The sequence below is a fragment of the Larus michahellis genome, chromosome 4 (assembly GCF_964199755.1).
Source record: "Larus michahellis chromosome 4, bLarMic1.1, whole genome shotgun sequence".
NCBI lineage: Eukaryota > Metazoa > Chordata > Aves > Charadriiformes > Laridae > Larus > Larus michahellis.
Genome location: NC_133899.1, coordinates 50,476,299 through 50,504,141, shown reverse-complemented (window position 1 = coordinate 50,504,141; position 27,843 = coordinate 50,476,299). Strand labels below are relative to the sequence as shown.

The window sequence follows — 27,843 nt, the reverse complement described above, 5'->3', positions numbered from 1 at the left end:
GAGGAGGAGTTGGGGATTGCTCAAGCAGTGGTGCAGGGCGAGGCGGCACTGAGTCAGGCCCTAACACACTTGCCTGCCTGCTCCCGGCAGCTTAAAGCAGGAGAAGCTGCCTGGCGGAGATTCCACCGTACCCATCTGCTGCCACATTTCGCACCTGGCTCGGAGGCAGGAAAGATCACAATGGGGCTGTTCTACAGCAAGAGCCAGGTAAGAAAAGGAGGGAGGACGCTCTGCCGTGAGCTGAGCTGTGCAGGCTTGGTGGCAGAGGGGACTTGCTGTGGGAGGTGGTGTTCCGCCTCCTGTATCTTCAGCTCTGAGATGTCTTCAGCACCAAGGCTGTGAGCAAAGCAGGGTTTCTGCCTGGGTTTTTGCCTACTTTGTCTTTTGGCCTTCAGGAATGCAAGGAATTTAATGCTGCAGTAATTTAACTATTTTGAAAATCCCCAATTAAAAAGGAGATCTTTTTGTACATTGCTGCTGTCCTTCACTTCCATCCAATTGGGCTAGGCAAAACAAGACAGTGAGGAAAACTATGGAGGTATCAGTAACGTCTAGGAGTGCCTGGGGAAAGCCAGGAAACTAGTATTACATGAGGTGTTAAATATAGCTCTCAAACATTGTGGGAGTTTTTGGGCATAAGGGAATAAATGGTGACACGTTGTTATATGTTGATCTATGTATTCATTGCCATGATTTCCCTGTTCTATAGGTAGTGTGCATGAACTGTCTCTTACATGTGTTGTTGCATCACTACATAGTTTTGCTCTTTCTTTTTTGCTGCTGTTGGTTTTTGGGTTTTTTTTGTTTGTGGTTTTAAGTTTGGGTTTTTTTGAGGTTTTTTGGTTAGTTTTGGTGTGTTTTCTGGAACTTTTTTTTTTTTGCCATTCAGAGCATAAAACATGCAGTTTTTCCTCTATTTATTCCTTTAAAAAAGACAATTATCTAGGGAACAAGGCGCCTCACCTTCTGGCCCTATACTTTTGATTAAGTACCATATGTTTGTCTGATTCTTGCTTAGGACAGGAGAAGATGACAAAATCAAACCAGTTTCTTGGCAGGTTTGTTGAAAGTCTTTTGATAACCACTTAAGCTTAGGTGGTTTCCCAAGATTTCCATTGATACTTTCCTGTGAATTTTGCTTAAAGGAAGATTGGATCAGCTGAATTATTCAGAGAGAAATAATTACAGAGGTGTTGCTTTCACTCCTCCCCTTTTGAGCAGTTTGGGATAGGTCTCTGGAACACAATTTTGTGGTCCTCATTGTCTGAGAGCCAGCACTGCTCTACGTCAAACGTAACAATGGAGTTATACAGCTATAAACTAGATGATGAGCAACATCGTTACATCATGATATCGTTACTAATTCCTGCCCTGCTAGATTGTCTGCTGTTTGTTGTGAAATATAGTGGATATATATGGCATTCTTTGAATTTACACAGACCAAGATGTGTGTCAGATATATTAATAACACAGCAAGGCCCACTATCATACATATCTCTGTGACCGGGTTGTAAGCGTCAGACACTTCAAGTTGAGGGTTACCACAAGTTTCTTCAGAATGGAAAATAGAGGACATCAGAGGTTTGGTTTGTGATTAAATGTTTATTTTGGGTATCCGGCCACACCTGTCTGCAAACCTTCTGGAAAGAAGGAGAAGATAATGCACAAGGAAGAACCTAATTTCAGAAATGTTTTGGATGGATTCAATTTTTGAATTGAAATACATACTTCAATGCTACTTCTGACTCTGCCTCTGTTCTTTCTCTCTGCATGCTCATCCCGCACATTTTGTATGCTGTTCAACAGACAGAACCCTCTCCATGCAACTTGCTCACTGTAAAAATCATACGGATGAAAAACGCCAGGAAAGCAGACTTGTGTGAGTATCTTTTCTATACCCTTGGAGCATCCACATGCTTGTAAAACTCCGAATATAACCGAGTGTCACAAACACTATAGAGTATTTATAAAAGGAGAGAGAGTAGATGTGTGACTGTGGTATGCTGAAGATGAGGTAGCATAGTTAGAAAACATTATTTATTCTTATATCTTTGTCAGTGCACTGCTGAAGTCTAGCCACCAGTTGTAGTTCAGAAGACGTTTGCACAGAATGCGTAAAATATTTCCATCTGAATCTGCAAAGAAAGCTTTTTTTATTCACAGGGAAGGCTGAAACAAGAAGTTTAGATGGGGCACTTCTTTCTGTGGTTGCTTCTTACAATAATGTCCACCCCGTACATCCCTGGGTCTATCACAGAATATTTTATGTGAGGTCAGGACTGCTCACTTGTCATCTTTCATGGACTGTCAAATTTGATTCAGCCATAGGAACAGCCATGTTTCAAAACTTAGTTGAGGGCCCACACTGTTAGCTTTTTCTTTTCTTAATTATTTTTACAAAATTTCCCGGAATGATAGTTATGTAAAAGTCTATTAATGCTCCATAAATATCTGAACTACAAAGCACTAGGAAAAAAAAGCTGTGAATGACAATCACCTCCAATCTGAGGAGGTGGCTGGTTATCTTGCATTTATTCATTTATACAAATAAAAGATCTGAATCCAGAAAGCTTCTATAGGAACCAGACCAACCTAAATTTGTTCAGTTAAAGTGACGCAAGACAGATTTTTGTTTGGGCCTTTTCAAAGTGATTTGCTTTGAGTTCTGTTATAGTTTCTATAGAGAGCAAAGGTGTATGAAGAAGAATTTCTCACTCTGATTTTTATTGACGAGAAGTAAGAAGCTTTGTTGTTGCCAAATATATGGGGAAGAAGGATCTGTATGTACCTTCCCACTGGACTACTTTAAAGTGCAGAAATGAGATTTGAAGCTCAGTTATAGGCTGGAGAGAAATCCCTTGCTACAGCTAAAACCTATTTGAAGGTACAAATGTGCACTCTGAACTGAAAGAAAGAGGTGTGGAAAACTCACAGCCCTCAGATATCTCCCCACATAATCATGTCCTGTTAAACCACCTCCGTGATAATGACCTTACCAAACTTCCTCTCCACCTTTCTCTCATCTAGATCAATGCTTTTTATTTTTGTCTTGAAACTATTTTTGTTGTGAAGGAAGTTTCCTACGTTTTGATGCTGCCCTTTGCAATACTAAAAAGTTTCTAGGGCAAGGGACGGTTAGAGAAATGCTCAGGCATTTCTGCTTCCCAGTCCAAGACATGTCCCACCAGCCTGTAAAGGGCTTAAAGGAGCAGTTTGAATGACAGGTGTTTTCAGAGCATGGCACAGGGTCTGGAGCAGCAGAAAAGCCACAGCATGGGCTTTCCAGGCTGAGGCTGTTCTACCTTACACTGTGAAGCATATACTGGATGTTGCCTGCAAAACAGAATGTCAGACATCCACCGCCAACATTACCAAGCTATCATCTGTTTGAAAGGGAAGTATCAGTCAAAATATTGAGGAGGGAAAAAAATTGCACAAATAAACCAAAAACAATGCTTGCAAAAGGTGAATGTTTTGCTTCTTGGTTACTTCCACTGTGTGGGAAAAGAAAATCCTACTAGTCATGGCACTGCCTTGCTTACGCTTAATTGTTGAATCTGATTTTGATTGACAGCTGCTTACTTCCAGTAATATTAGATTTTGCTGAGTGTAAAATTGGTCAGTTGCATTTATCAGAAAGACTTGCTTTTAAACCATTTCAGAATGTAGTTTTCTATGCAGACAGACTTGTAGAAGCCACATATTTCAATGACATGCCCTTTATCATATAAAATAAACCTGTATTTCAAATGTTTTAATAAAATAATTTAACCTCTGGTTAAGCTCACTGGCAATGTAAAAGCTAGTGTAAATTTCATGTTGGTAACTCTATGTGACTTTCACTGAGAAGCAGCAAAATGGGAGGCTTAAGATAAAAAAGGCACCACGTACAAAATTTTGCTGGTTTTTGTGTAAAACTGGGGGGATATTGTTGAGTTGTTTCAGTCATCTTTACAGTTTCCTAGACAGTAGCTTGTCACAGCCTTAGGAAACCCAGAAGCACGTGGACTCCATCACCAGCGATATAGACTTCTTTACAGTATCATTTTCCTAAGAGTGATTTTTTTTTTTCTTATTCTTTGTTTTCCTAGCTCTGTTTTTATCACTTTCTTTTTTCGTCTAAACTTTTCTAGATAAACAAGTTGGCAAGTGTCACCTATTTCTCAGTCATCTTATAGATTTTTTTTAAGATTTTAAATCAGTTCCTTCTGTCTCTCACCAGTTGTGCCCATCCTTTTGTTTCTGATGTGAATCCCATTTTATTTCCTCCTCTCAAGATCCCTTCTTGCACTAGGTTTCTGTAGGGTTTTTGGATCACTTTGTTTAATACTCATCTAGTGTTTAGAAGGTCTTCCAACCTGGTGCCACAGGTTAACTTCATTATTGGTCTATCTGCTCCATTTTCCAGGTAATGGAGATGGGAAAATCAATCCATAAAAATAGATCCTCAAAACCTCACTAACATCTCCCATGGAACAGATAATACAAGACCTTTAATGGAAGTTCAATGCATAAGATTTTTATCTAAGACAATTTAAGTTGTTTCATTCTGCTTTTTAAACCCTGAATCTTTTTAATGCACCCTTGCGCTGTCTCTTCTTCCCACTGATCCATCAGTGTGTAAATTGTAATATTAATTTCCACTTGTGCATTGATGCATAGCTGATATCACTGATACCACCTGTGAATTTAGTGCCTTGTTTGTGTTCTCCAGATTCCCCCTTCCCACTGAGTACACCCACGTCCCAGTCAGCCTCACTGGGGCTCTCGATATTCCTGGACTTGTGAACACTTGCCAGTTCCCAGATTTGGGTGTGTGTCCCATCTGCATCCTGACTCCATAATGGGGTGAGACTTGGATGTGCACCAATCCAACCCACCCTTAAAAACAGGGCTTTCTCTGTAGAGAATTTCAAATTTCAAGCTCAGCCTCTCACAATCCTTGGGCAACCACTATAGCTCCAGAACACAGGGAAGGGCATGTCTTTTGCAGTGTGTTGTTCAGCTTCGGAACTCCCCATGGCAGGAGATAACAGATGCCAAAGGTTTACGTGGGTTCCAGGCAGAGACTGGACAAGTTCATAGAAGAAAAATCCAGTGAAATTGTGAGGGCTGAGAGAGCATTATATGATGTTTGCCGCCTTATACTCCTCCTTAGACACCCACCACTAAATTCTTCTCTGGTCCATCCCTAACAAGATCAAAAATCCTTCCCCCCAAAAAAAGACAAAGGGACTAAAGAAAAAGATACTGGAGAGAAACAAAATCATTAAGTGGAGTAAACAAATGAAAAATAAAAGAAAACAGAGTGTTGAGGGTTAAACAAAAAGGTGAAAATATGCAACTAGATGGGGATGCAGAGCTGAGCAATTTTAATCCATCATTCCCTGCTTCCTGAAAACACCCAAGACTCCTCAGTGGACACTGCCTGTGGGTCCTGGGATAAATGAACCTTGACTGGTGTAGCATTAAAAATATTCCTCAGCATTTTTTTACTAAGCAAATGATATTTTTTGAAGATTTTATGGTGTTCTTTTTTTTTTTTAAATTAGGCTTGTTAATTTTTGGAAACATCCAAGTTTTGGACTTTTTTACATAAGGCTTACGTTATTTTTGGTACAAAGTTTTATAAAATTATTAAGTATGTTTTTTATTTTTATCAAAACCCATATTTTATGGCATTGCAGTAGCAGTTCTGCCGTGTATGAGATTGATTCATGAAAAGGCCCTTGAGATCCTGAAAAGAAATATAGCTAGTGAAATACATTATTGTTCGAGGAACTATGGTCCAATACGATACTTACTGCAGGAACCCACAGACTTCCTCCGGTGTTTTGTTCCTGCACTGTTGTTATTGTTTCATTGTTATTTATTACTTACTTCACCATTTAAGCAGTTGCAATTACGTACCAACAGCCTATTGTTCTGGGTGCTGCTTGAAATCTCATTATAAAATAAGAGGATGTGGACTGATAAAGCCCAATGAGGGAGAAAATGGGGGGGAAAATAGTAAAGTTATTTAGCAACATCTCAGCAAAGGGATATTTTAAGGAGGTATGTAAATGAGAGTAGTGATACTGTTTTAGGGATACTTGTAGGGTCCTTCACCCTATGTGTAGGGCAGGGTGTGAGAAAGGGTGAAAGCTTTTTGTTGAAGTTTAGCAATTAGGAGATTAATGTTGAATGCTCCCTGGAGGCAGAAACTGATCTCCCAGGACTGAATGAATTCTGATAGTCCGACTGTGAAGGGCCTTGAGAAGGAAGGTGCTTACTTTTACAGAAGTAACACACCTTCTTATTTAAAAAAGAATGTAAAAAGGCCCAATGACCTAAATTGACTAATATTCTGCACTCTAGAAAACAGCAATGCCTGCCTGTCCACCCACCCACAGCCAGATCTCTGCTCAGCTCCACAGTGTGGGAGGAAGATGAAAAATGCTTTCCTCAGCTGGTGGTGACAGTTTATATTTTGTGACATGGATGGACCCAAGTGAGGGGAGACATGATACGAGGAGATGATCTGGGCAAACTGTGTGTGAGACCACATTTGTGGTTTGCATCCCTTCAGCACAATAAGAAAAACAGTCATGAAAAAATGTACCCCCTAGAAATAGCCTCAATGTGAGCACTTAAAGGTAGTCCAAGAGGAGGAGGACGTCCAGGTTCCTGCCCAGGCTACGAACGGGCTGGAAGTTGTGTCTGTTAACATCCAAACAGGAGGTAGAATTAAAATTAAAAATTTGTGGTTTAGGCCTGTTGGAATTTGAGCTGTCTATGAGGCAGGTGAAATTTTAGCTCCAGCCAGAACAGCTGGTGCCTTGCTCTTGTCTGGGATGCAGCACGGTGCCGGGGCTGCGGTGTTTCTGAGCATGGGTCATGCTGCAGTAATGCTTTCTAATGGTAAAGTGCAATTAAGATCCAGTCCTGCTGCTATCCTGGAAGATAATTAGAAACTTAGTGTAATAACTGGACGAAGAGACCGTGCTGTCATAAACACCTGCTGCCACACCTGCTTTTTGGCAGGATATTGCCCCACAGTGATACCATGGCTGCCACCCCGAGCACGTTTGACGGCTGCTCACGTGTCGTGGTTGAGGGGAGGGACACAGCGACCGCTGCTGTGAGGCTCTGCTGTGCATATCATGTGGGAGCATAATCACCATAGTTAGGTGGTGGTTATGCTTACGTACCCGGATAATGACGATTTGCTGGCACGTGGCTGGCAGTGGGATCCGTGTATGTGGAGAGGCACTTGATAGAAGGCAATGGGGTATTGCGGCGTGACCAACCAGCTTGGGCACAGAATGCGCTGTGGAGTTCCAGTTCTCACATCTGCTTGTGCCTGGAGCTGGTCAGGCAGAATATGGGCCTGAAGTATTCCACATGTTTCAAAAAGGATCCTGAGTTTTGTAAGTGCCTCCCTCATAACAGCCGGAAAATAGTTCATGAACAAGCAGTAATTAAGTTTCAGAGGACACGTCTGAAGTACAAAAGGCCTCATCAAACACATTTTGCAGATGGGAAGGCAGAAGCATGCTTGTTTAGTGGCTGTGAGAGAAGTCCCCCAGAGAAAGTCGGAGATCTAAATGAGAAGCCAGGGCTCTGCTGTCTGACAAGCCGTTATTTCTTAAAGATGTAAAATTCAGTGCAGCAGCAGATGGTGATCAATTACGGGGGGGGGGGGGAAGGTGGACTGTTGAAATAATACTTTTTCTTCACAACAGACGTAATCAGAGCATTTATTGCTATTTGGGAAATGTCGATGGAAAAAACTTCAGCTCACTCACAGATTTATGGACTCGGGTCCTTCTGATCCTCCTCCAAGCAGGGTCAAGAGCTGACAGCAGTCTACTTGTATCAGTCTGGACTTCCCAAAAGCTAATAAAGATTTTCATATGGACATTTCCTGTGTGCATACAGAAGTCTGGGAGCTATTAGGACTATTAGAAGCTCAGGTGATTTCTATGTGTTCTGATATTTTTATAGGATTTATATATCTTTGTACATACCACAACTACCTTCATCAGTCAAAGCTACTCTTTTTTCGTTCAAAGTTACTCAAACAAAGATGACTTAAGTCTCAGGGGAGTCAGGGGAAAAAAAAAATACTGGCTTTGTTAATACTTCAGTTACACATGGAGTGAAATAAAGGCCCAAGTCAATTATTCTGTGTTTTCCAAAGTCAGGTCTACTGGTAAAACTAAGTGGGACAAGACTTAAGTCTATTCAGATGAAGGTGTGTCTGCTGTGCAACGGCAGGAATGCTTGAGTAGGTGGTGCTACAAATAGAGGAAATATAATACTAATGATGGGATTGGCATTTATGGGCAATAGTCCCCCATGCTATCTTTGGCACTTGTGTAGGTTGTCATCCCTAACTGACAGATAGTGTTCTGTAGGGTGATCATCCCTGACTTTTGGGTGTGGGGTCACAGTATTGTTAACCTCATGATTCACATTTGCCTTTTATTTCCTCATAATGATGACAAAACGTATTTGCAGGCAGATTATTCTGACCTCAGAATGAAAGTGCTTGTTGATGATGTAAGCGCTGCAGTCTGCTGCTAACTACTGTTTCATACCGAAGTTTTGGCCCTGAACATCCCTCACCTACAACAGAACTCATGTGGGAAGTCAAACTTTACAGCTGGCCTCTTCAGCTGAGAAAGGACAGCAAAACCACTAAAGCTGCCCTCCCTACATCTGGAAACATTGAAATTCATAGGCGAATTTTATGACCTGAGCACACCTCTAATTGAAACATCAAAGTGATGCAATCTTGTGCAGAGAAGCAATGTCAACTCGTGCTGTGCTGTGAAGCACAGACAAGCTTTCACCTGCACACCAAATGTTGCAAATACCTTTACCACTCTGACTGAGGCACAGAGATGCAGATGAAAGTAGTGAAATTCAGCAATATTTTTTATAGAGCTTTACTGGCGAAAACTCTGCCTCAGGACAGCTGCTTCCCAAAACAAATGTTACGCCATCAATCTGTTCAACTTCAATGCTTTTCTTATATGTGCTCATTTTAATCCATTTCAGAGAGGACTAAACGCAATTCATCTCCACATTTAATATTTTTTTTTACTTTTTTCTTAATTTTTTTTTCTTGAAAAGCTCTGTTGTTGAGCTCTGTGGTGTACATGTGTTTTCCCTTTAACTTTCCAAAAGGGAAGAAAGCAGACTGAGATCAGGTGCCTTGGTGGAAGACCTGCCTTCTGTGACAGCAATGGGGCTTCATGGCAACCTTCAGTGCAACAAGCTCTTGCCTGCACCGTGTTGGCAGCCAGACATGCTAGAGAAAAGGAAGGCTGCTCCAGAAAGTATCCAAGACAGAACTTACAGCCAGAGCTACCCCAGAAACGTTAAGGCATGTTCATGCCTATCTGTGGAAGCCCAGTATGTAGGAGCTGGGCTCTGTCTGTCTGTCGGTCCCTGTCACAGCTGCTAACGTTGTCTGCTTCATGCTCCCGACAGGCAGCTGAACCATCCACGGCACCCAGCCCTGTGAGGCTGCGGTGTGTGTGCGTGCCCCTGTGCATGTGGGTGGCTCTTCAGAATTAAAACCTTTGAAGTCTGACATAAACAGACAGTTTGGTTATGTACCTCTTTGAAAAGGAGTACAATGTACCTGTATATTTTGAATGTTTGTTGTTCTTCTAGCAATTAAAAGAAGTAGTTCTCAAGAAGAGCAAACTGCCAGGCTTTCACAAGAGTAAAGCAAGCTGGTTGTCTAGCACTAGCTTGATGGTACCTTAGTTAGCATCCTGGCCTGTGTTCTGCATATTATCCTGTGTACAGAGCTTAAAAATTCATACTGTGCAACACCTTATGGGATACTTGATGTGTTTCATTGGTCCGTTGCTTTCACGCTTTCCCTCTCTTCAACAGTAACCCAGTCTGATTGCTATGTGAGCCTGAGCCTGCCAACAGCTTCAGTGCAGCAGTTCCGCACCAAGACAGTCCAGAACAACAAGAACCCGACATGGAATGAGACCTTCCACTTCACGATTCAGAGCCAGGTTAAGGTAGGAGTGCAGCTGTCCCCACTAGGTATTCTTAGCAGATATCAAACCTACCATATGGCCCTTCCACTCTGGGGGTCTTTCTGAATCCCCTTATGAAGCATTCTCACACTCTTCCTGTAGCTATTTAGCTTTCGATGGTTGGATACGACTGTATCTGCCTGCATAGTCAATAGAGTCTGTAGAGAGCAACTGCAAAATTTCTGTTTTTTCATTCTTGAACTTCTTTCACAAATCCCTTCAGCTAAATTTAAATATCTGTAGCATGCTATATTTATTGAACCTTAGATAATTATTTTTTTTTCTTACTCACAGAACATTCTGGAGCTAAAAGTTTGTGATGAGGACAACATAACTCAAGATGACCATCTCCTTACTGTTTTCTTTGATGTCTCTAAAATCCAGCTTGGAGAAAACATTCAGCTAAGTTTCCAGCTGAATCCACAGGTATGGATAAAATTCAAGGACAAAGCTAAGGAGATGTGGTTAGGTGAGGCTCATTTTCTCTTTCATGTGCCCCATGTACAAGCCTTTCTTACTGTCCACCTAGGCACCTGAATACACCCATCTGTTTCAGGGGTTGATGCCCAGTGTTGCTTCTGCAATTACGGCAGATTTTGCGTGCTGCTTCTACAGATAGAGTTGGCCAATGTCATTGGACTTGATTGTCTGGTTGCTGTCCCTGATGTCAAAATATCAGCTGCCCAATAGTCTTGGGCGTCCCTTTGCGGTTGAAGCTGGTGGTTCTGAGCTGTGTGTTATGTTAGGCTAAAATAAAAGAAGTGATCCGCAGTCATAAATCGCAAACGCGGTGTGGCCTTCAGCTTATTTGGAAAATGAACATAATACCTGCATAACTGAACTATTTAAAAAAGTGAATTTTTCAGCAGGTCTTGATTTCATATGGTTGAGGCAACCTTATACTGAACTTTTAAGGGCAGTGTTTAGGCCTAGAAATCCTTGAGTGAGCGCTGATTTGATTTGATACCTGTTTTGGAAAGGCTGTCTCTCCGTGCTGTGTTTTCCTTAGTGCTCACACTAGAAGGGTGACAAGATAATGGAAGTTGCAGCAAAACCTGCAAAGGAGGAAGGAAATCTCAGGGGGAGGTAATTACAAAAGGCAAAGATGAAGTCTTGAGCATGTAACGAGTCTGTGTGTGCAGGCTCCACCAAATGGAAGTACACCCTCCAGAACACCCTGGGCTTCATACGCCCAAGTGTGCCACCATGTTAGTGTGCCACCAGGCCCATCTGCACAGGCTGTAGGTGAAGGCTGGGAGAGGGGCAGGATGATTTGGATACACCAGAGAAATCCAGCCTCTCTCGTGCTGAGGATCAGTGGGGACTGTGAGAGCTTGTGGGAGGGGAAAGGAAAGGGGAATTGCAGGTGGGCTGTGAAACCGGGGCGGTGGGAACCTATGACTGCAGAAAGGGGGAGCAACTGCCAAGAGGCCCTGCAGTATGTATTACATTTGTCCTGCAAGGTCTAAACTAGGAGTCCGCTAAAGTAGTGGATATGACATTAGAAGTATGTGATACTAGAAGTATAACAGATGCAACTTGAAGAAAATTAAATCTGTTGCATGTGCAGTAAAAAAAGGTGGACACTGGCTTATCGAGACCTCTGAAGAGCACAGATTCCTGTAGACTATCTCTCTTCATAGGAGGACCAACCTGCAGTGATTGCCTTCACTCTCTTTTTCAGGGAAAAGAGGAGCTGGAGGTTGAATTCACAATGGAGAGCAGGTGCGTAACGTCAAATGGGTGATCAACAGAAATGTAAGCCAGAGACAAAATGTTACTGACACAAAACATCAGTTTACACTTGCAGCCCCCTAACACTGTCACCATCCGAGTAAAGTAGCGGGGAACTATGGGTGTTCAGGAAATGCCTGTGTAGGGCATTTAATGCAGAAGGGGTGCATGGCAGTGCATGATGTGTGTTCACCTACACCAGGCATCCAGACACACCGAGAAGTGAGCACAGATGCCGATGGGAGTGTGGAGACGTCCCTGATGGCTGCTGCCCACCAGGCTGCAAGGGGCCTTCTGCACAGGAGGAAGTTTTAAGTTTCAAGCCCCTCTTGCTCCTTACAGTGGGATCACAGGTGTTCACTTTGTCATAAGAATGCGGGGAAAATGATACTTAGAATTTATTTTAGTTGTGGGAATAGATCAAAAAAGGTTTTTTGTGTTTTTGTCCTGACTGTACAGTCAATGAAGAGAAAGGGCATGTAAATCAGTCCTAGTACTGCTGTTGATTTCTAAGGTAAATGATAATATTTTTTTCCTTTTTTGTTATGGCATGTTGCATGAATTTACCAGCTTTTCAGCTCTGATCCCCTAGGTTTGAACTGAGCAATACAGGGCAATAGTGTAATTGTGCCATCCCTGTGTAATTTGCTTCAGTGTGTCAGAAATTGATCCTGTCTGATACAGTGAGGGGCTCCTCCTCAGCAGATCTCCATAAATAGTTTAAAGTTCAGACTCAAGCCTGTGAGATACAATTGGATTGAATGTCCAGCTGGAATTTCTGATGCTGTTTTCCCATGCTGTCTGTCCAAAGATGGACTATTGAAGATAACCATAATGTAATAATGATTAAATAAGAGTTTAAAAAGAAAAAAATAACAAAAAAACCAAAGCAAACAGAAAAAAAGAGAGTGCTGTTTTTGAGTTGATTGTTTTCCATTTTGTCTTTTAGTCCGGATCCTCCTGAAAACATTGTTACTAATGGAGTTTTAGTGGTAATTTTTATTTCATAATCCTTTCCCTGCCATATAGCAATGCTTATTGCAAGGTTAGCATTAAAGGTATGGGGCGGTTGCTCCATATGGTGCCACAAAGGCATCGGCCGAGAGGCAAGCTGAAGCGGGTGTCAGCATTGGCTTTCCCAAACGGTCCCTGGTAGTGACTCACGCTGGGGGAGGCTGCAGCTCCGAAAGCTGTGAGCTGCCGCCAGCACTTGCCTCTGCCTGAACCGAGCTGGGCTCAGGCAGACGATGTCCCTCCGTCTGCCCGGGGAGAGCTGGGCTGAGCACCCAGCCCAGGGACCCTTCTCCTGTGGCCAGTCCTTCCCCTGGTCCTTGTGGGGCTGCTCCTTCAGGTGGGAGCGAGCAGATCCCTTCTCTTTCCTCATCTCGACACGACCTGTTATTTCCCATGCGGAAGCCCAATGCTACCTCTCTAGACTGGGTAGGAGGGTTACAGGCTGGCACCACCTCTCCCCTGAAATACATGCCCCTAGCCCCCTGCCCCCCGCGCGTACCCAAGGGACTGTCCGAGGCAGAGCTCTGCTGACAGTGAATGCCTTTTCCTCTTTCCCTGGTTGTCTCTTACAGTCGCGTGAAGTTTCCTGTTTGGAGGTGCAGGTGAATGGCGGGAGGATGAGGAAGGACAGTACAGGTGAGCCTTTCGCTGACTTATGGAGCAAACCTGGGTGACACTTTATGGCAAAAGCACACAGTGTTTTACACTTGAACAACCTGGTTTAAAGTTATTTAAGACAAAAATGTCACTGATGCCAGTGACTGGTGTAAGGGGCTGTAGTTCATCAAAAATATACATACTGCTAGACAATGTAGTGTGATGAGTGTGAGGTCTGGTTTCCCTACAAAATACTTTCCTCTATAACAACATCTTGTCAGATGCTTGTAATGTTCCAACGTATTTGTGCAGGAAATTGAATATTTTTGAGCTAACTCCTGTTGTTTCTGGATTCAGAGACAAAGAAAATGGGCGGAATGAGGACTCGGCTTCTTCTATCAGTTTAACTTCTTAAAATTTCTTTCGGCATAACAATATAAAACATGCCACTAGGTGAAACACAAGACACATAGTATATTACCAAAGACATTTGTTGCACATTTTAAGCCATGCATCACTACCCTGTCAAGTCCATGCTTGTGGACCTCTGTATCTCCTATGCAATTTTTCAAACATCTCACTCTGACATCTCCTGATAGCCCCCATCCAGCAAACTGCTTAAGCACATGGATGATCCAGTTGAGCTTAGTTGTCACAGTGAAGAAGTTTGCTAGATGTAGCTGAAAATTCTTGAGTGGGATAATTCTTTTGAAGACTGATATATACCTTTGGGTCTGTGGATTTACAGAGTATATTTCACCTTGAACCTGGCTTGATTCCATTCTATATAAAGACCGTTTTTCAATTACTTGAAGGCACATATCTGAGGCTTATTATGTGAAGGCCAAAATCCACCAGACATTATTTTCATAAGTGCTAGAAATTATTTCAGAAGAAATGTTGCACGTTGAATTAAAGGGAAACATGACAGAGGGACTGAGATTTTACTGGTTTTAGAGAGAACTGTACCCTCCTACACAAAAACCCAGCTTCTCCCCAAAATCTGAAATTTTCAAAATACCTTATTATGCCAGAATAGTATTTTAGTACCACATACTGTCTTATCATAGAATCATAGGGTTGGAGGGGACCTCTGGAGATCATCTAGTCCAACCCCCCTGCCAGAGCAGGGTCACCTTAGAGCAGGTTGCACAGGAACGTGTCCAGGAGGGTATAGCTGAGGTACTTGGAAAATTTCAGATTTTCAGGAGAAAGTACTTTTTTCTGCCAAAAAGTACTTTTATGAGCTGTGAATCATGTGATAAATAGAGCAGTAGTCTCAACAATCACAGTACATTGTGCAATGGTACTATAGCAATAGTTATTATATGGCACATTCTGTACCCGAGCTCTGAAGCTGAAACCCAAAGGGTCACATAAGTCACTGTTTATTTATCCTGTAATTTGGGTATCAAATGAAGTCATTACTTAAGGAAAACATACATTACTGTGCAAATTATCCACATTTTTTGGAGAACTTCAGTTTGAAACCCCTTTGCTTCAGAGAGAAAGTTTGCGTTAACTGTGGACGGGTCGTACGAAGGAACACAGACCCACACACTGAGCTCCTGCCTCTGCCCGACCTCCCCGGCCAGGTTCCACTACATCAAGTATAATCAGTCATCGCTCACTGTGGCTCTACCCCAGCGGAGGCGGCTCAGCAGGGTACGTGATGGCTGCAAATGTGTAGCTGGCTCTTTACTGTGTATTTCTTCAGGGACGTCTAAGACCTGCGTAGGTATGCAGGTCTGTGTATGCAGGGAATTGGCAAGTACATGTGTATAAGTGAAGCAGGGGAGACTGCTTTTACCTCTTTTTTCTCCTTTTTTGTATAATGGTTAACTAATTATTTTTTTTACCTTTTTTTCCAGTCTATATCAAGTCAAAATGAAAGGGATCTGAATGAGTCCGTGACTCTAGCTCTGAACTCGCTTCCTATAGAGGAGAAAATAACAATAGCAGAGGTGAGAACAAGTCTTTCTTAATAAAAACCAGCCCAACACACGTTCAGTTTGGGGGGTGATGATTCAGTTCCTGTTAGACAGGACATGTGCTACACTGTGAGGTGTGAATGAGAGTCACTCTGCAACTATGCAATATGTAATGTTTCTTTTAATTCTGCATGTGGTTCCAGGCATGTCATTCAATCCTGTTCTGAGCTTAAACTAATTTCCTCAGGACATATCTAATATGTTCATCAACATAGTATGCGAGCTAACAGTAATGGATATCACAATTAAGACTTATATTTGTAAAGACTATACATTTGCCTGAAGCAGAAGATAAAGCAGAGAACATCCATATGCCTGTGTTTCAGATGCCCAGCTTTCAATGACCTTCCCAGAAAATGAAGGTCAAACTAGGTGTTCAGCTATGAAAAGCTGAGGGGCCCTAAGCCCCTAGGGGCCACCTAAGCTTGGGTGAACGGCCCACTTCTATTTAACCCAGGCTGTACTGGAGCTCGTTATACCTCTCACAACCCAGACCATTGCTGGCCAGATTCTGCAGCTGCGTTGCTGACTGCAAAGATAGTGGAACTCAGCCCGTAGATGGAGTGGGGGAGGAAGGCGCAGCATTAATGACCTGAGCATGCTTACACTGTTTGTATTGCGATTTTCAGGACAGGACAATTGACTTGTACACAAGGGCAAATGAATGGTAAGTGAGTCTCCAGCAAGACCTGATCCTGTAACTGGGAGACATTTGCACCTACACAAAGCTCATTTGAAATCAGCAGGGGTCCATGCAGGCCCAGTTGTAAGCAGAGGTGTGGTCATCTTTGGGTTGCAGGCTTTAGTTTGCCAGGTTTTCCTTTTTCAGCGATGGAGAATTAAATCATGGGGCCCTTTTCCTCCAAGTTTCCAAGCTGTTAGTGCTGCTCGGTAAGGAGATCTCGATTTGTGGGCACTGTTATGCCCACAGATGGAGAGAGCAGCTTCACAAAGAAATCATATTCCTGTATTACACAAACAAAATAACACCAAGGCATGGTAGCTGTTTCCCTAATCAACTGCAGTGCGTGCTGACAGCGGTTATCTAGTTACAGGCACATATGGCAGGCACTACTGAAACATGAAAAATAAATTATATAAGCAAATAAAACCCAAAGTGTATTGGAGGAACCTTGTTACCATACCAGGACAGTATGTCATGTTCTGCTCTGAATTCCCATTTACATTCTTGTTAGCAGCTACAGCAATTAGCAGAGGCCTGTCTGTGGTGTTGCTCTTTCTCATGTATTACATTATACTGTCCACAAACTGGTCTGTAAACACACACAAGCATAGCTGGAGTTGACCACGGTGAATGATACTATAATAATTTTTGTGCCCTGGTCTCAGGACTCAGGGTCTGTGTTTCAGGCCAAGAAACCTAGACGCCCGCCTGGGGTTCGACCTGTGCACCGATGAACAGAATTTCCTGCAAAACCGGAGGAAGGTGGTTGCTGCTGCACTGAAGGATGTTCTTCATCTGGAGGAAGATCTGCAAGATCATGAGGTAACCAGGAAAGGCGTTGCTGGGGAATTTTTCTCTCTCTTTTCCCTCAAGCCTGGAGATGAGGAGTGATTTCTCACCTCCATCCAGGTGAGGAGTGAGGACCTCTGTCAGCAGATCCTTCTCCAGGGCACTGTTTGCAGCCAGGTTCATCTCAGATGGAGAGCTCAAAAGTCTGTCTGGATGAGCAATGTCTCTATTTCCGCTTGTCTTTCAAGTGAATCGTTTGAAGGTGCTTTAAACCAATGAGTTTGGTCCGTGCTTCTTAAAAATCCTTCCTGAAGTGCCAAGATCTTCTAGTATACCCCACAGTGATGTCCAGCAAATTGTACTATTTATAACTCAGAGCAATGTTGCTTTATCTCTTATCTACATATTTTACTAGTGTTTGGATGTGGCTTTTACATGTTTGTCATCTTTTGACACAAATGTGCCTTAATGTCATTTCTCCACCTATGTTTTCTGCCCTTTTTTGTGTTGAACAGGTGCCTATAGTGGCTGTGACCACAGCAGGATGTGGGATAAGAGCACTCACTGCCATGTATGGCAGTATTCTGGGTCTTCAAAAGTTGCGTGTTCTGGATTGCATTTCATATATCAGTGGCTCTTCTGGCACAACATGGTGAGAAGGCATTTTGATACTGTTGTTTGGATCTTGTTGTGTTAAGCAAAACCCACGCTCTGTCTAGGGTTTTAGATCTTGGCAAGTGTAAAAGGGGTCTATTGAGTTATTACTTCCATCTTTGGTCTATGAATGCCAGGGTCACCCATGAAAGGCCTATTGTGCATCATACATTTGGTGTTACTGAAGTAACTTGCCCCTAACCAAAAGGGGAGACTTTATTGGAAGCGCAAACATCCTTAATCCTATGCAAAATGATCCTTTATGGTTATTTACTGTTGGACAGAAGCAGCATAGACAACTGGTATAGCTGCTTGTGTTGGATCCCAGATTTTGGAGTGATTGCCTTTAGACTTGCATTTCTGCTCCAACTAACCTCAAAGAGGAGAGTGACCTAAAGATAAAACAATAAGTGTGCAAAGCTCTGCAAAGTATATCCTCTGAGTTTCAAAAGCATCTTGAAAATCAAAAGCATCTTCTTCATGATCATCCACAAAGACGATCAGAGGGCTGGAGCACCTCTGCTATGAGGACAGGCTGAGAAAGTTGGGGTTGTTCAGCCTGGAGAAGAGAAGGCTCCGCGGAGACCTTATAGCGGCCTTCCAGTACCTAAAGGGGGCCTACAGGAAAGATGGCTCCACTCTTTATCAGGGAGTGGAGCGATAGGACGAGGGGTAATGGTTTTAAACTGAAAGAGGGGAGATTTTGATTAGATATTAGGAAGAAATTCTTTACTGTGAGGGTGGTGAGGCACTGGCACAGGTTGCCCAGAGAAGCTGTGGATGCCCCATCCCTGGAGGTGTTCAATGCCAGGCTGGATGGGGCTTTGAGCAGCCTGTTCTAGTGGGAGGTGTCCCTGCCCATGGCAGGGGGATGGAACTAGTGGATCTTTAAGTTCCCTTCTAACCCGAACCATTCTATGATTCTGTGATTTCTTTCCACTTGCCATCATGCTTCCTGCCTGCAGGACCATGACAAAACTGTATGAAGATGCTGATTGGTCACGTAAGGATCTTGGAGAAATAATTATCGAAGCTCGGAAGCAAGCAGCCAAGTGCAAGATGGGGGCTTTTTGCATGAGAAGCCTGAGGAATTATTACAGAGAGCTGAGCCAAAGGACCCAAGCAGGACATAAAACATCTTTTATTGATCTGTGGGGGCTCATGATTGAATCCATGTTAAATGATGGGGTAACATCTATGTATCTTTCTACTCATAAAGTTGGTGACTTGGTCCTTATGACAATTATGAGAAAGTAAAACCCTAGGAAGAGACACCTGGCCAATAACATTGTACTTGGTATGTAGGCAGAACACCACTTATTTACATTAATAACTTGGAGACATAGCATATGTCTACACTGGAGCCTAAAGTGTGATTGAATGTAACACAGAAATGCTCAGACTAGCTCTAAAGTAACCAGCGTGCTGATTAACTTTGTACCTGTCCAAGAAATTTTTGAGGTTCTTAGGTGTTTTTTTATGCTTCTGTGCTCTTATGTCTCCACTGCTGCAATATTTACACAAGCTGCAGTCATACCTTGATTGTACTGCAGATGTACCTCGTGTGTACTTACTGCACTTCGTGATTTACTGATGAGACAGTACGTAGATCCTGAGACATCTTAGCTACAGAAACTGTGATTTTGGAGGTGCTTTTTGGCTACTTTGGATTTGATGTCTCAGAACCTCCCATTTCTAATTTTGTTGTAATGACACAAGCAAAACCTTCTATGTAAACTAGCGGACTGATGATCGTCGATGGGAAAAATAGCTGGGAAAAACTTATTTTATTTTAAAATCCTGTAAACATGGTTTATATTTTGCCTAGGTGAATCAGATAAAATGAAATACTCTCATTCCATATCATATTTCACGTTGTACTTCTGCCTCAGTGCTACTTTGCAAAATTTGCTAGAATTTAATGTGGCTGAAGTACACTCAAAATCGCTATTTCATGTGTAAGATAAGTTGTTAGTATTGGACAGCTCAAGGATTTTTCCTCTGTGGATGTTAACTTTCAATAAGGTTTTTAAAAAAAATCTTGACTGGAAGGGTCATTAACATGCTGCCTTGAAGAACTCGTATGTTTAATAGGCGAAGTATGTGGTAATAGCTGAATTACCCAGATCTGCCCTACTTTTTTGCTTATATTTAGCAATGCAAAGTTAGAATACCACGTGAAGCAATTCATTACTGTCGTTGTATATTGAATGTAGAACATGGCTGGTTATCTTAACAACAATTATTCCTGTTCCCATGGTTTTCTTGACCTCTTTTATTCAAGCCCATGGAAGTAAATTTAGGAGGAAGTTCAGGAAAATTATACCCTATATTCAGATGTTATAAGCTGATGACTTTAGCGAACTGATTATCAGCTAACTGTTGGGCTGTTTTTTTTCCAAATCCAGAAATGCCACCACAGACTTTCTGATCAACGACGGGCAGTGAATCAGGGTCAGAACCCGCTGCCCATCTACCTTGCCCTCAATGTCAAGGATAAAGTTGCCACAAAAGATTTTAGAGGTAATATTTCAAGTCTGGAAAAGAGCTATGTTTTAACCTGGGGAGATACAGCATGGGGATACTGTAAATAATGATGATTTGTTTTAAATTCTCACTCCAAGAGAAGTCCTGTTCAGACAGGGTCTATCCCACAGGATAGACAGCAATAGTTCAGTATCTTGTCAGATCTCCTGGAATGTAAGTGTGCATATTCAGTCATTATCTTCAGAGTAACAACACAACATAGATCTGTGACACTATCTCAGAAACACTATGAATTCTTAAAGAAAGAAGCTTCAAGTTTGCTTAATGTATGTTTTTCACGGTTGGCTAAAAGGCAATAGAAGTCAACCCATGTTCTAGTCCACTTTCCATGAGAAAACTTCCCACTTGCCAGATGAAAGAAGAATTTAATTTTTCCCTTAACCCTGACATTGTTCTTTCACAAACCTTTAGACAGTGTGATAGCTGGTTCAGTGGTGGCTGTCAGCAGGGTTTGCTCAGGGCACGTGCTAAGCCACCTTGCCTGCAAGGGCTGGTGCCTGAAAGGTTTATTCCACGTCTGGTGACTTGACTGTTGTTAGTAGTGGGGCTAACATTGTTGGGGTGTGTGTTGGCAGAGTGGGTGGAGTTCACGCCCTACGAGGTGGGCTTCCTGAAGTATGGTGCCTTCATTCGTGCGGAGGATTTTGGCAGCGAGTTCTTCATGGGTCGCCTGATGAAGAAGCTCCCCGAGTCCCGGATCTGCTTCATGCAAGGTGACTCACCAGCCTGCAGGAGTGACAAGATTTTAATACAAACACTAATGATTCTGGAAATTAGTCCCCAGAAACCTGTTGTTCTGCATGTGGCAGCAGAGGTACTGTGTCAGTCAGCTGAAATTCAGCATGTCTCTGGAGGCTCTCTCAACTTCCCTTGCTAGAAAAGGTGGTTTTATCATTTGGACTAAGTTAAAATGAAAGTAAAAGGACAAATAAGTTGTTATGTACCTTCATGAGTTCTTTTGAAGCATCACCATTTCCCATAGCTTGCAAACACTTTGAAATTTGGAAATCTATGAGACTTTGTGGAAGCTGAAGGAAATGTTAAGAAGAAATAAACAGGGCAAAAAAGAGGGGAATTGAGGAATGAGCTGTCTGAAAATATTTCTTTGTCAAGGAAAAAGGAAATGGAAGTAGGAAAATGACAATGTAAAATTTCTCAAAACAAAAAAAATCCAGGTAAAATATGACGGAAGAGAAAGTACTTTGAAATTTCTTCTGAAATAAGTTTGCCTTCTGAGTCAGCTCTACCACTGAAATAGATGTCTGGACTTACGCAAAAATTGGATAGAAATATGAAAAAGTTAGAGAAGAGTTGTGGAAGGAGCCAGAAGGCAGTTTTTAAAATAACTTCCTCATGTTTACCTCAGCACTACTTATTATACCTCTCCCACTTCCTAGGAATGTGGAGTAGTATCTTTTCCAAAAACCTTTTGGATGCCTGGCATGCAGCTGACAATTCAGAGGACTTCTGGCACAGGTGGACCCAAGACAAAGTGACTGAAATAGGTAAATCTCAAGTACCCTTTGACTGATGGCCTCTTTCCTCCAGGCCCCTCTGATAGGGTAACTGTGCTCAAGTTTCTCATTTTTTGAGTTTTTCTGTCATTCTGATGCTCTCAGCCCTGGGGTATGGGAGGCACCAGGAAAATCAAGAGAATTGATTTGACTGACTAGCCAGTGCTTTGCTTAAATAGTGAGATGATTATTAGAAGGAAAGGCACCATAAGACAGATATTGATGGAAAGCAGATAGGGATGGATACATAAGATAAATGTCAACTATATGTTAGCCAGAGAGACGCTTGAGTGTTTCCTTTCCAATATCTATTCAGGCTGCACAGAGCATTCCTCCCTCAAAAACTGACTGAACTTCAAGATTTAGTAGAGGTCAAAGGAAGTCAATGTAGTGGAGCTCTGGTACACCAGCTGAGAGAGGCAGCTCCGTGCTAAAAGACCGTTCCTTGAAAATACTCATGGGCACCTTCCTGTTAAAACTCAAGCAAAGCCGATGATTTTGTAGTGAACAGACTTGGATTATGTTTTGGAAAAAAAAAAATAATCAAACCCTTATGTCTGTGTTTATATAAATAATTTGCAAGTTTGTGTTGAATTCAGTTGGCCACACCCAAACAAAACTGAACAAATTGTTTTTTTAAAAGTAAAAATATTTGCTTTAAAAAGAAAATGTTCAGATTTTTCTGGTCTTTTCAAAATAAGCTTTGAATTTCATATTTAACCTACAAGGAATATAAAAGCAGTAATCACCTCAAATATATAGGTAAAATAATTTTCCCCAGTTTTTGTTTGCTTGGAAAAATGAATTACTTTAATGTGTACCAAAATCATGTTGTTTTATGAGAAAAATGCTTCTTTAGTCAAACATAGCCAACTGGGGTTTAGAAAACAAAAGTAATTTTATATTTTTGTCAATAAATTAACCGAAACTCAAATCAGATCACAGGGAAAAATAATGCAATGCTGAGAGTTGTGAACACATGATTACTATTCGTACAGAAGAGTCTCTGACCCTTTCTCCTCTTTATGCCTAGCTTCTTCTTAACTGTGGTTATAATTCAATTGCACGTCATTTATGCCATGTGTCTCTAGAGGAACAACCAGACTTGCCTGAGAAACCATATGAGATGGCTACATGCATGTTCACTCCTACAAGTGGCCTCTCCACGACTCTCCGGGACATCCTGACGGACCGCCCTGCTGTCTCCAAGTACCACAACTTCCTGAGGGGCTTCCAGATGCACAACGAGTACATCCAGCAGGAGCATTTCACAAAATGGAAAGGTGTGGACAGCACTCCAGCCTACATGCCTCAGTGGTCATCGGGGAGGACGCAGGGGCTGGGATTTAGCGAGGGGTGTTTGCATGTCCTGAAGAGAAGTGAGTGGGCTTTGTGGTTAGCTGTTAGTACTTGCTAAAAGGAGAGGATGGAGAACAAAGTAACCCCTCACGTCTTTCACTTTCAGTAATACAACTGTTCAGTTTTTGGTAATGAAAGTCCTCACTGGGATGAAAATCACTGGGGTAGGGCTCTGCACATATGGAACACCTGCCTAGGTTTTGGTGCAGTTCATGGGTTTGGAAACACCAACAAAACATGAGTGGAGAGGCTGAGGGGAGCTTTAGGGTTGCTGCATGCTATTCTAAAGCAAAGGGAAAATCCTGGATGGGAGGAAAGCTCGCTTTCCTTTTGCTTTCTAACTTGACAGATATCTTTCTGCAGTTTTCTAATAGCTCTGTATCTTTTACTCTTTAGACACTTTGCTAGACACCTCTCCTAATGACCTGCGAGGCAACTCAGAGCACCTGGAATTGGTGGATGCAGCTTTCTTCTTTGAAACCAGCTGCCCACCCCTTATGAGACCAGAGCGGAAAGTGGACGTCATCATACACTTAAATTACACTGGTGGATCACAGACCTCGGTGAGAAGTCTCAAAACTGTCTTTGTTTAGTAATGGCTTTTCCTTTGTGTTCCACAATTTACAGACAGCTGTCTCTACAATGTAGAACTTAGTGGAATTTAGTAACGTGGTGTTTCCAAACCTTATAAGAAGAATGGAAATTCCCAGAGGGGAAAATATCTAAGTGCTTCATCAATGAACTACAGAGTGGCACAGTGAAGTTATGATGGTTGAGCTGCAACTTCAATTACAATAATATGTAAGATTTATTAGCCCATATTTTAATACGTGGCTTTCTAGCTGTCCAAGAACAATCTAAGGTGAAGGATTTCTTCATCTTTATTTTTATCTCTTTTAATAAATACAAAGTTCTCCTTAAATAGTGGCCTTGAAGCAAGATAACAAATGCATTTACAATGTTTGCAGAAATCTGGTTTGGTTAAAATGGTTATATAGGTTTTGAAAGTGGTATTCACCATGTAAAAAGACAGACTTAGACTTCCAAATATAGACGTGTAATTGTAGACCTGTCCCTGAAGGGCACTACAGAAAACACAAAGTTCACTGGTTAAGGTTCTGTCATTTTTCAAATGAAAGATACTTTAATGCCGCTCTTACACTGTGATGCCACATGAAAAATATTTGTCTCCACTGCAGCTGAAAAAAGGCATATGTAATAACTCGCACTACATTTCTTTCTTGTACTCTGAAGTGTTTTGGAAATATTTAATTCAAACAAACTGAGGTGGTTCTCCAGAGTTTTGTTAGATAATTAAACACATTTTGTCATCACAAATGAGCTTTCTGATAAATGCTTTTAGTGCTATATTTTGAGGTCTAAAATATCTTAGCTTGAAATCTCATATTATTTCTAGAATTCCAAGTTATAGAAATGTGTAATTTGGTCTCAAAACCCTGCTAAAGTCTACTAAGGTCAACTCACAAGTTATACTGCTGTATAAACAATGTGACTGTGAATCTTACTGTCTTGGACCACAAATTTAGTTTTGTTTAGATCTCTTTTTCTGACTTAGTTCTCCTTTAATTAATGATGCTCTATAACATGCTTTGAATTAATCCGCTCTGTTCCTAAATCATATTCCCATTTCAGAGAAGTACATTGATACATATTTAGACTCTCTTTGCCGTCTTGACATTAGGTGTTTTCCTGTAAGACTGTTTCCAAATAGCTTCTTGGGCAAGAGAAAAACAGTCCCGGGGGCTGCAGGTGCTCACATTATTGCCGGCTGTCCAGTGCTGTCAGTCTATTTTGTGCAACTTGGCATGAATTACTGGGCTTTGGCAGCAGCCTGATCTTGGGTATCTTTTCCATTCCTTACACTGCTGCTGTTGGGCCATGTCCAGCCCCTGGAGCAGGCTTGCAGATACTTCTCGGAGCAAGGAATTCCGTTTCCCAGCATTGGGCTGAAGGACGATGAGAAGAACCTGAAGGAGTGCTACATGTTCGATGGTGCAGACACCCCGGGAGCTCCTCTGCTGCTTTATTTTCCATTAGTGAATGACACCTTCCAAAGATATGTAGCACCTGGTAAGTTAACAGTACCCAGCTTATTTTATTGACCCAATGAACTTTCTCACTCCCTGGGTGTTTTTTCCTCATCCCAAGACAAAAATTGTTTGTTTGCCTGCTCCTACTAGTGAATATATTGCAAAATGGAATGACACAAACTCTTTGCAAAACCAGGTGAAATCTTGCGCATAATTTTAGTTTTGAGTCTTGGTGCAATTCGGTGAAAGAAGAAACTTGTTCCTCAAGTAAAGGAACGGGAACTAGTTTCTTCTTGTGATCTTTAGCATGTAGAACAAAGCATATTTTTCAGATTATGTATTTTTATGACAGTCAGATCTAGGGGAGAAATACCTATACAGTGTAGAATGGTTCTGTGGAGGGCCACTATGCCTTCTGTTTGTCCTGTTTAGTATGTTGGTTGTATACGCTGGAAAATCAAAGCAATAGTACATAAACTAGTACAGTCACTTTGTCCTTTTGTGCTAGTATTTGAGATGCAGGCTTAGTTCTTGTGATGATTTCCAAGGCTACTAATATTCTGCTTCCTCCTGTTCTTTATATCTCATTATTCCTTTTACCTCTATTACGCATTCTACTCAAGAACCTGCAGGGTAAGTAACACTTGAGCGTCTGTGACCACATAAAATGACGTGCCATGAGTTGGCCAGTAGAAGGTGCTGGTTGCAATGGAATGATGTTTAGTGACACTATTTTTTTTTAAGTCCAATAGACTTTGTTCAGAAGTAGATTTTTCAGAGATCATAGCACTGCACTTGCCTTCATAGCAATTGCTTCTGTGATGTGTCTAAATTATTCTTGACATAGTCTATCAGAGTACTGTAATTCCCTGGGACTATAAAAACACCCTCCTTTTTTCCCTTGACAGGCATGTCACGTAGTGCTGCTGAAATGGAACAGGGCAAGGTTGATATCTCCAGTTTCTGCTCCCCGTACTCAACAAGGGAGGTCTCGCTGAAAGCAGAAGATTTCAACAAGCTCTTGAAGCTGACTAATTACAACATCATGAACAATGAGAACATGATTCTTCAGGCCTTGCGCATGGCTGTGGCACGGAAGAAACGAGCTGTGAGCCAGCCAGTACCACAAGCACAGTCCTCCTCTTGAACAGCATTTTCCTCTCCCTTACTAAATATTTTCCGTTACAGCACATACGCGATAGCTACTTCACTGTTCTTGGCAAATGCCATCTCTAAGTAACATTCTCAAAAAAGAAAACCTGAATTATTTGTTTCACACCACATGGTTCAGTTTACTAAGCAGTAGTTGCTTTTTGATCCGGAGTTGTGATATCACACACAGCCGTCTATGTTGTTAACACCATCTCACAGTGATGCTCAAGAGGCGAAGATTTAGCTGTGTGTGATGGGGAAATAGTTTTAGCGCTCTGTCTCTGCAGTTTCTTATTGTCTTCATGGCTGGTTGCTAGTATTTTTTCATCTGCAAAATATTCCGGCATTTCTTTGGGACCATTGGTAGCAAATCCATAAAACCCTCTTCAGACACAGAAGGTGGTATCTATGCAGTATCAATTTAAGCCATTTTACTTAGTTTTAATAACTTGAATAAAATGGTGTTCTACCTTTTAAAAGTTTTGTTTCCCAAGTGCTTTTTTGTCATGATCTGTCATGAAATATATATATAGAGAGAAATATATATATATATATCTTACGAAGGATATTTGATTTTTCAAACTTGTGGTGGATAACAGATGTATAGATGGGTGGCCTTTTAGTTCTTTGATGACATCTATTCTTACCAATTAAATCAAGCTTATGAATTTGTTTTTTGAAGGACCATTCCACATCTCCTCTCACAATCAACTGTGTACTGTCTCAGATCACGTGTGTGTGCTGCAGTTGTCTCCCTGAAATGCAATTTTGCTTCAGCGTTTTCTGGAGCTTGTTCAATGCAGTGAATTGAAATATTACTGAAACAGATAGCATGTGGGGGGGATTGTAGGATGTATGGTAATTGAACACACAGAATCACACTGGAGAAATGGAGTAAGATACCAATATTCTGTTCACTGCGTCACAGTTGTTAAGCAACCATAAAATGTAAAATACAGCTGCTAGGTATGCTAGTAGTAATTAAGATTATATGATTGCCACAGTCTAACTAGTTATTTGACAAGCACATAGAAGTGCAATCGCTGTGGGGAAAAAGCTGATTTATCCACGCACAGCTCAAAAGCATGACAGCTCTCAAACACCAGTGCAGTTGCGAAAGAACAGAAGAAATACCCTTCCTGGCAATGCACTAAATGATGCATGCACACGTCTGATAAAGGACCTGATAAGCAATCTATTAACTAAAAGCAGCACTCCTCTTCAAGCTCTACAGGAGAATGGTATATAATGCAGGAAAAAATTGTATGTCATTTCCAAGGAGCAAGAGTCTTGTCCACCAAAGCATGGATGTTGATCAACCATCATTGAATACCTGAATCTAGATATATAGGAGAATAAATATTTTGCATTTCTTCCTCTTCAGCTAATGAGATATTTCATAATCCTCTGCCCCTTTGGACAGGTTTTCAGATGCTATGAAAAAATACGAACTGTTTGGATTAAAAAAAAAGAAAAAGAAAAAGCCTAGGTGTTTTGAGGAGGAGGAAATCTGTTCAAACACCCTACAGGCCAAGAAACGTCCAACAGAGAGAGACATGTAGGTTCTGTTTCTAGTGTGAACTCCTCCTCAGAGGCAAGCTACTTAAGAAAGATGTGTTTTTTTCTAGAGCCTGAGCTGGTTAAGAAGTTGTTTTTTGCTGTCTTTTTGGTCACAGTTCCACAGAAGCATTGTGAATGAAAGGCAGA

The 27,843-nt window shown here is 41.7% G+C and overlaps 1 protein-coding gene across 1 annotated transcript; it reads left to right on the top strand.

Annotated features, from left to right (window-relative positions):
• The first annotated feature begins 40 nt into the window (after positions 1-40).
• Positions 41-26,611, top strand: LOC141742418 (cytosolic phospholipase A2 epsilon-like). The gene is made up of 20 exons (XM_074584645.1): positions 41-207; positions 1,807-1,879; positions 9,895-10,031; positions 10,344-10,475; positions 11,734-11,774; positions 12,733-12,775; positions 13,370-13,433; positions 14,899-15,059; positions 15,266-15,358; positions 16,015-16,052; positions 16,736-16,892; positions 17,375-17,511; positions 18,479-18,701; positions 19,922-20,036; positions 20,636-20,773; positions 21,458-21,565; positions 22,666-22,857; positions 23,330-23,496; positions 24,841-25,024; positions 25,893-26,611. The coding sequence occupies exons 1-20, from the start codon at positions 181-183 to the stop codon at positions 26,129-26,131; spliced, it is 2,469 nt and encodes an 822-aa protein (XP_074440746.1). The 5' UTR covers positions 41-180; the 3' UTR covers positions 26,132-26,611.
• The last annotated feature ends 1,232 nt before the right edge of the window (positions 26,612-27,843 follow it).

Bases quoted from the DNA above. Each gene is read 5' to 3' on its own strand.
- LOC141742418 (XM_074584645.1), top strand. From the start codon at position 181: ATGGGGCTGTTCTACAGCAAGAGCCAG. The intron at 12,776-13,369 runs GTAATTTTTATT...TGTCTCTTACAG, and splicing joins TTACTAATGGAGTTTTAGTG to TCGCGTGAAGTTTCCTGTTT. The intron at 16,893-17,374 runs GTAACCAGGAAA...TGTGTTGAACAG, and splicing joins AAGATCTGCAAGATCATGAG to GTGCCTATAGTGGCTGTGAC.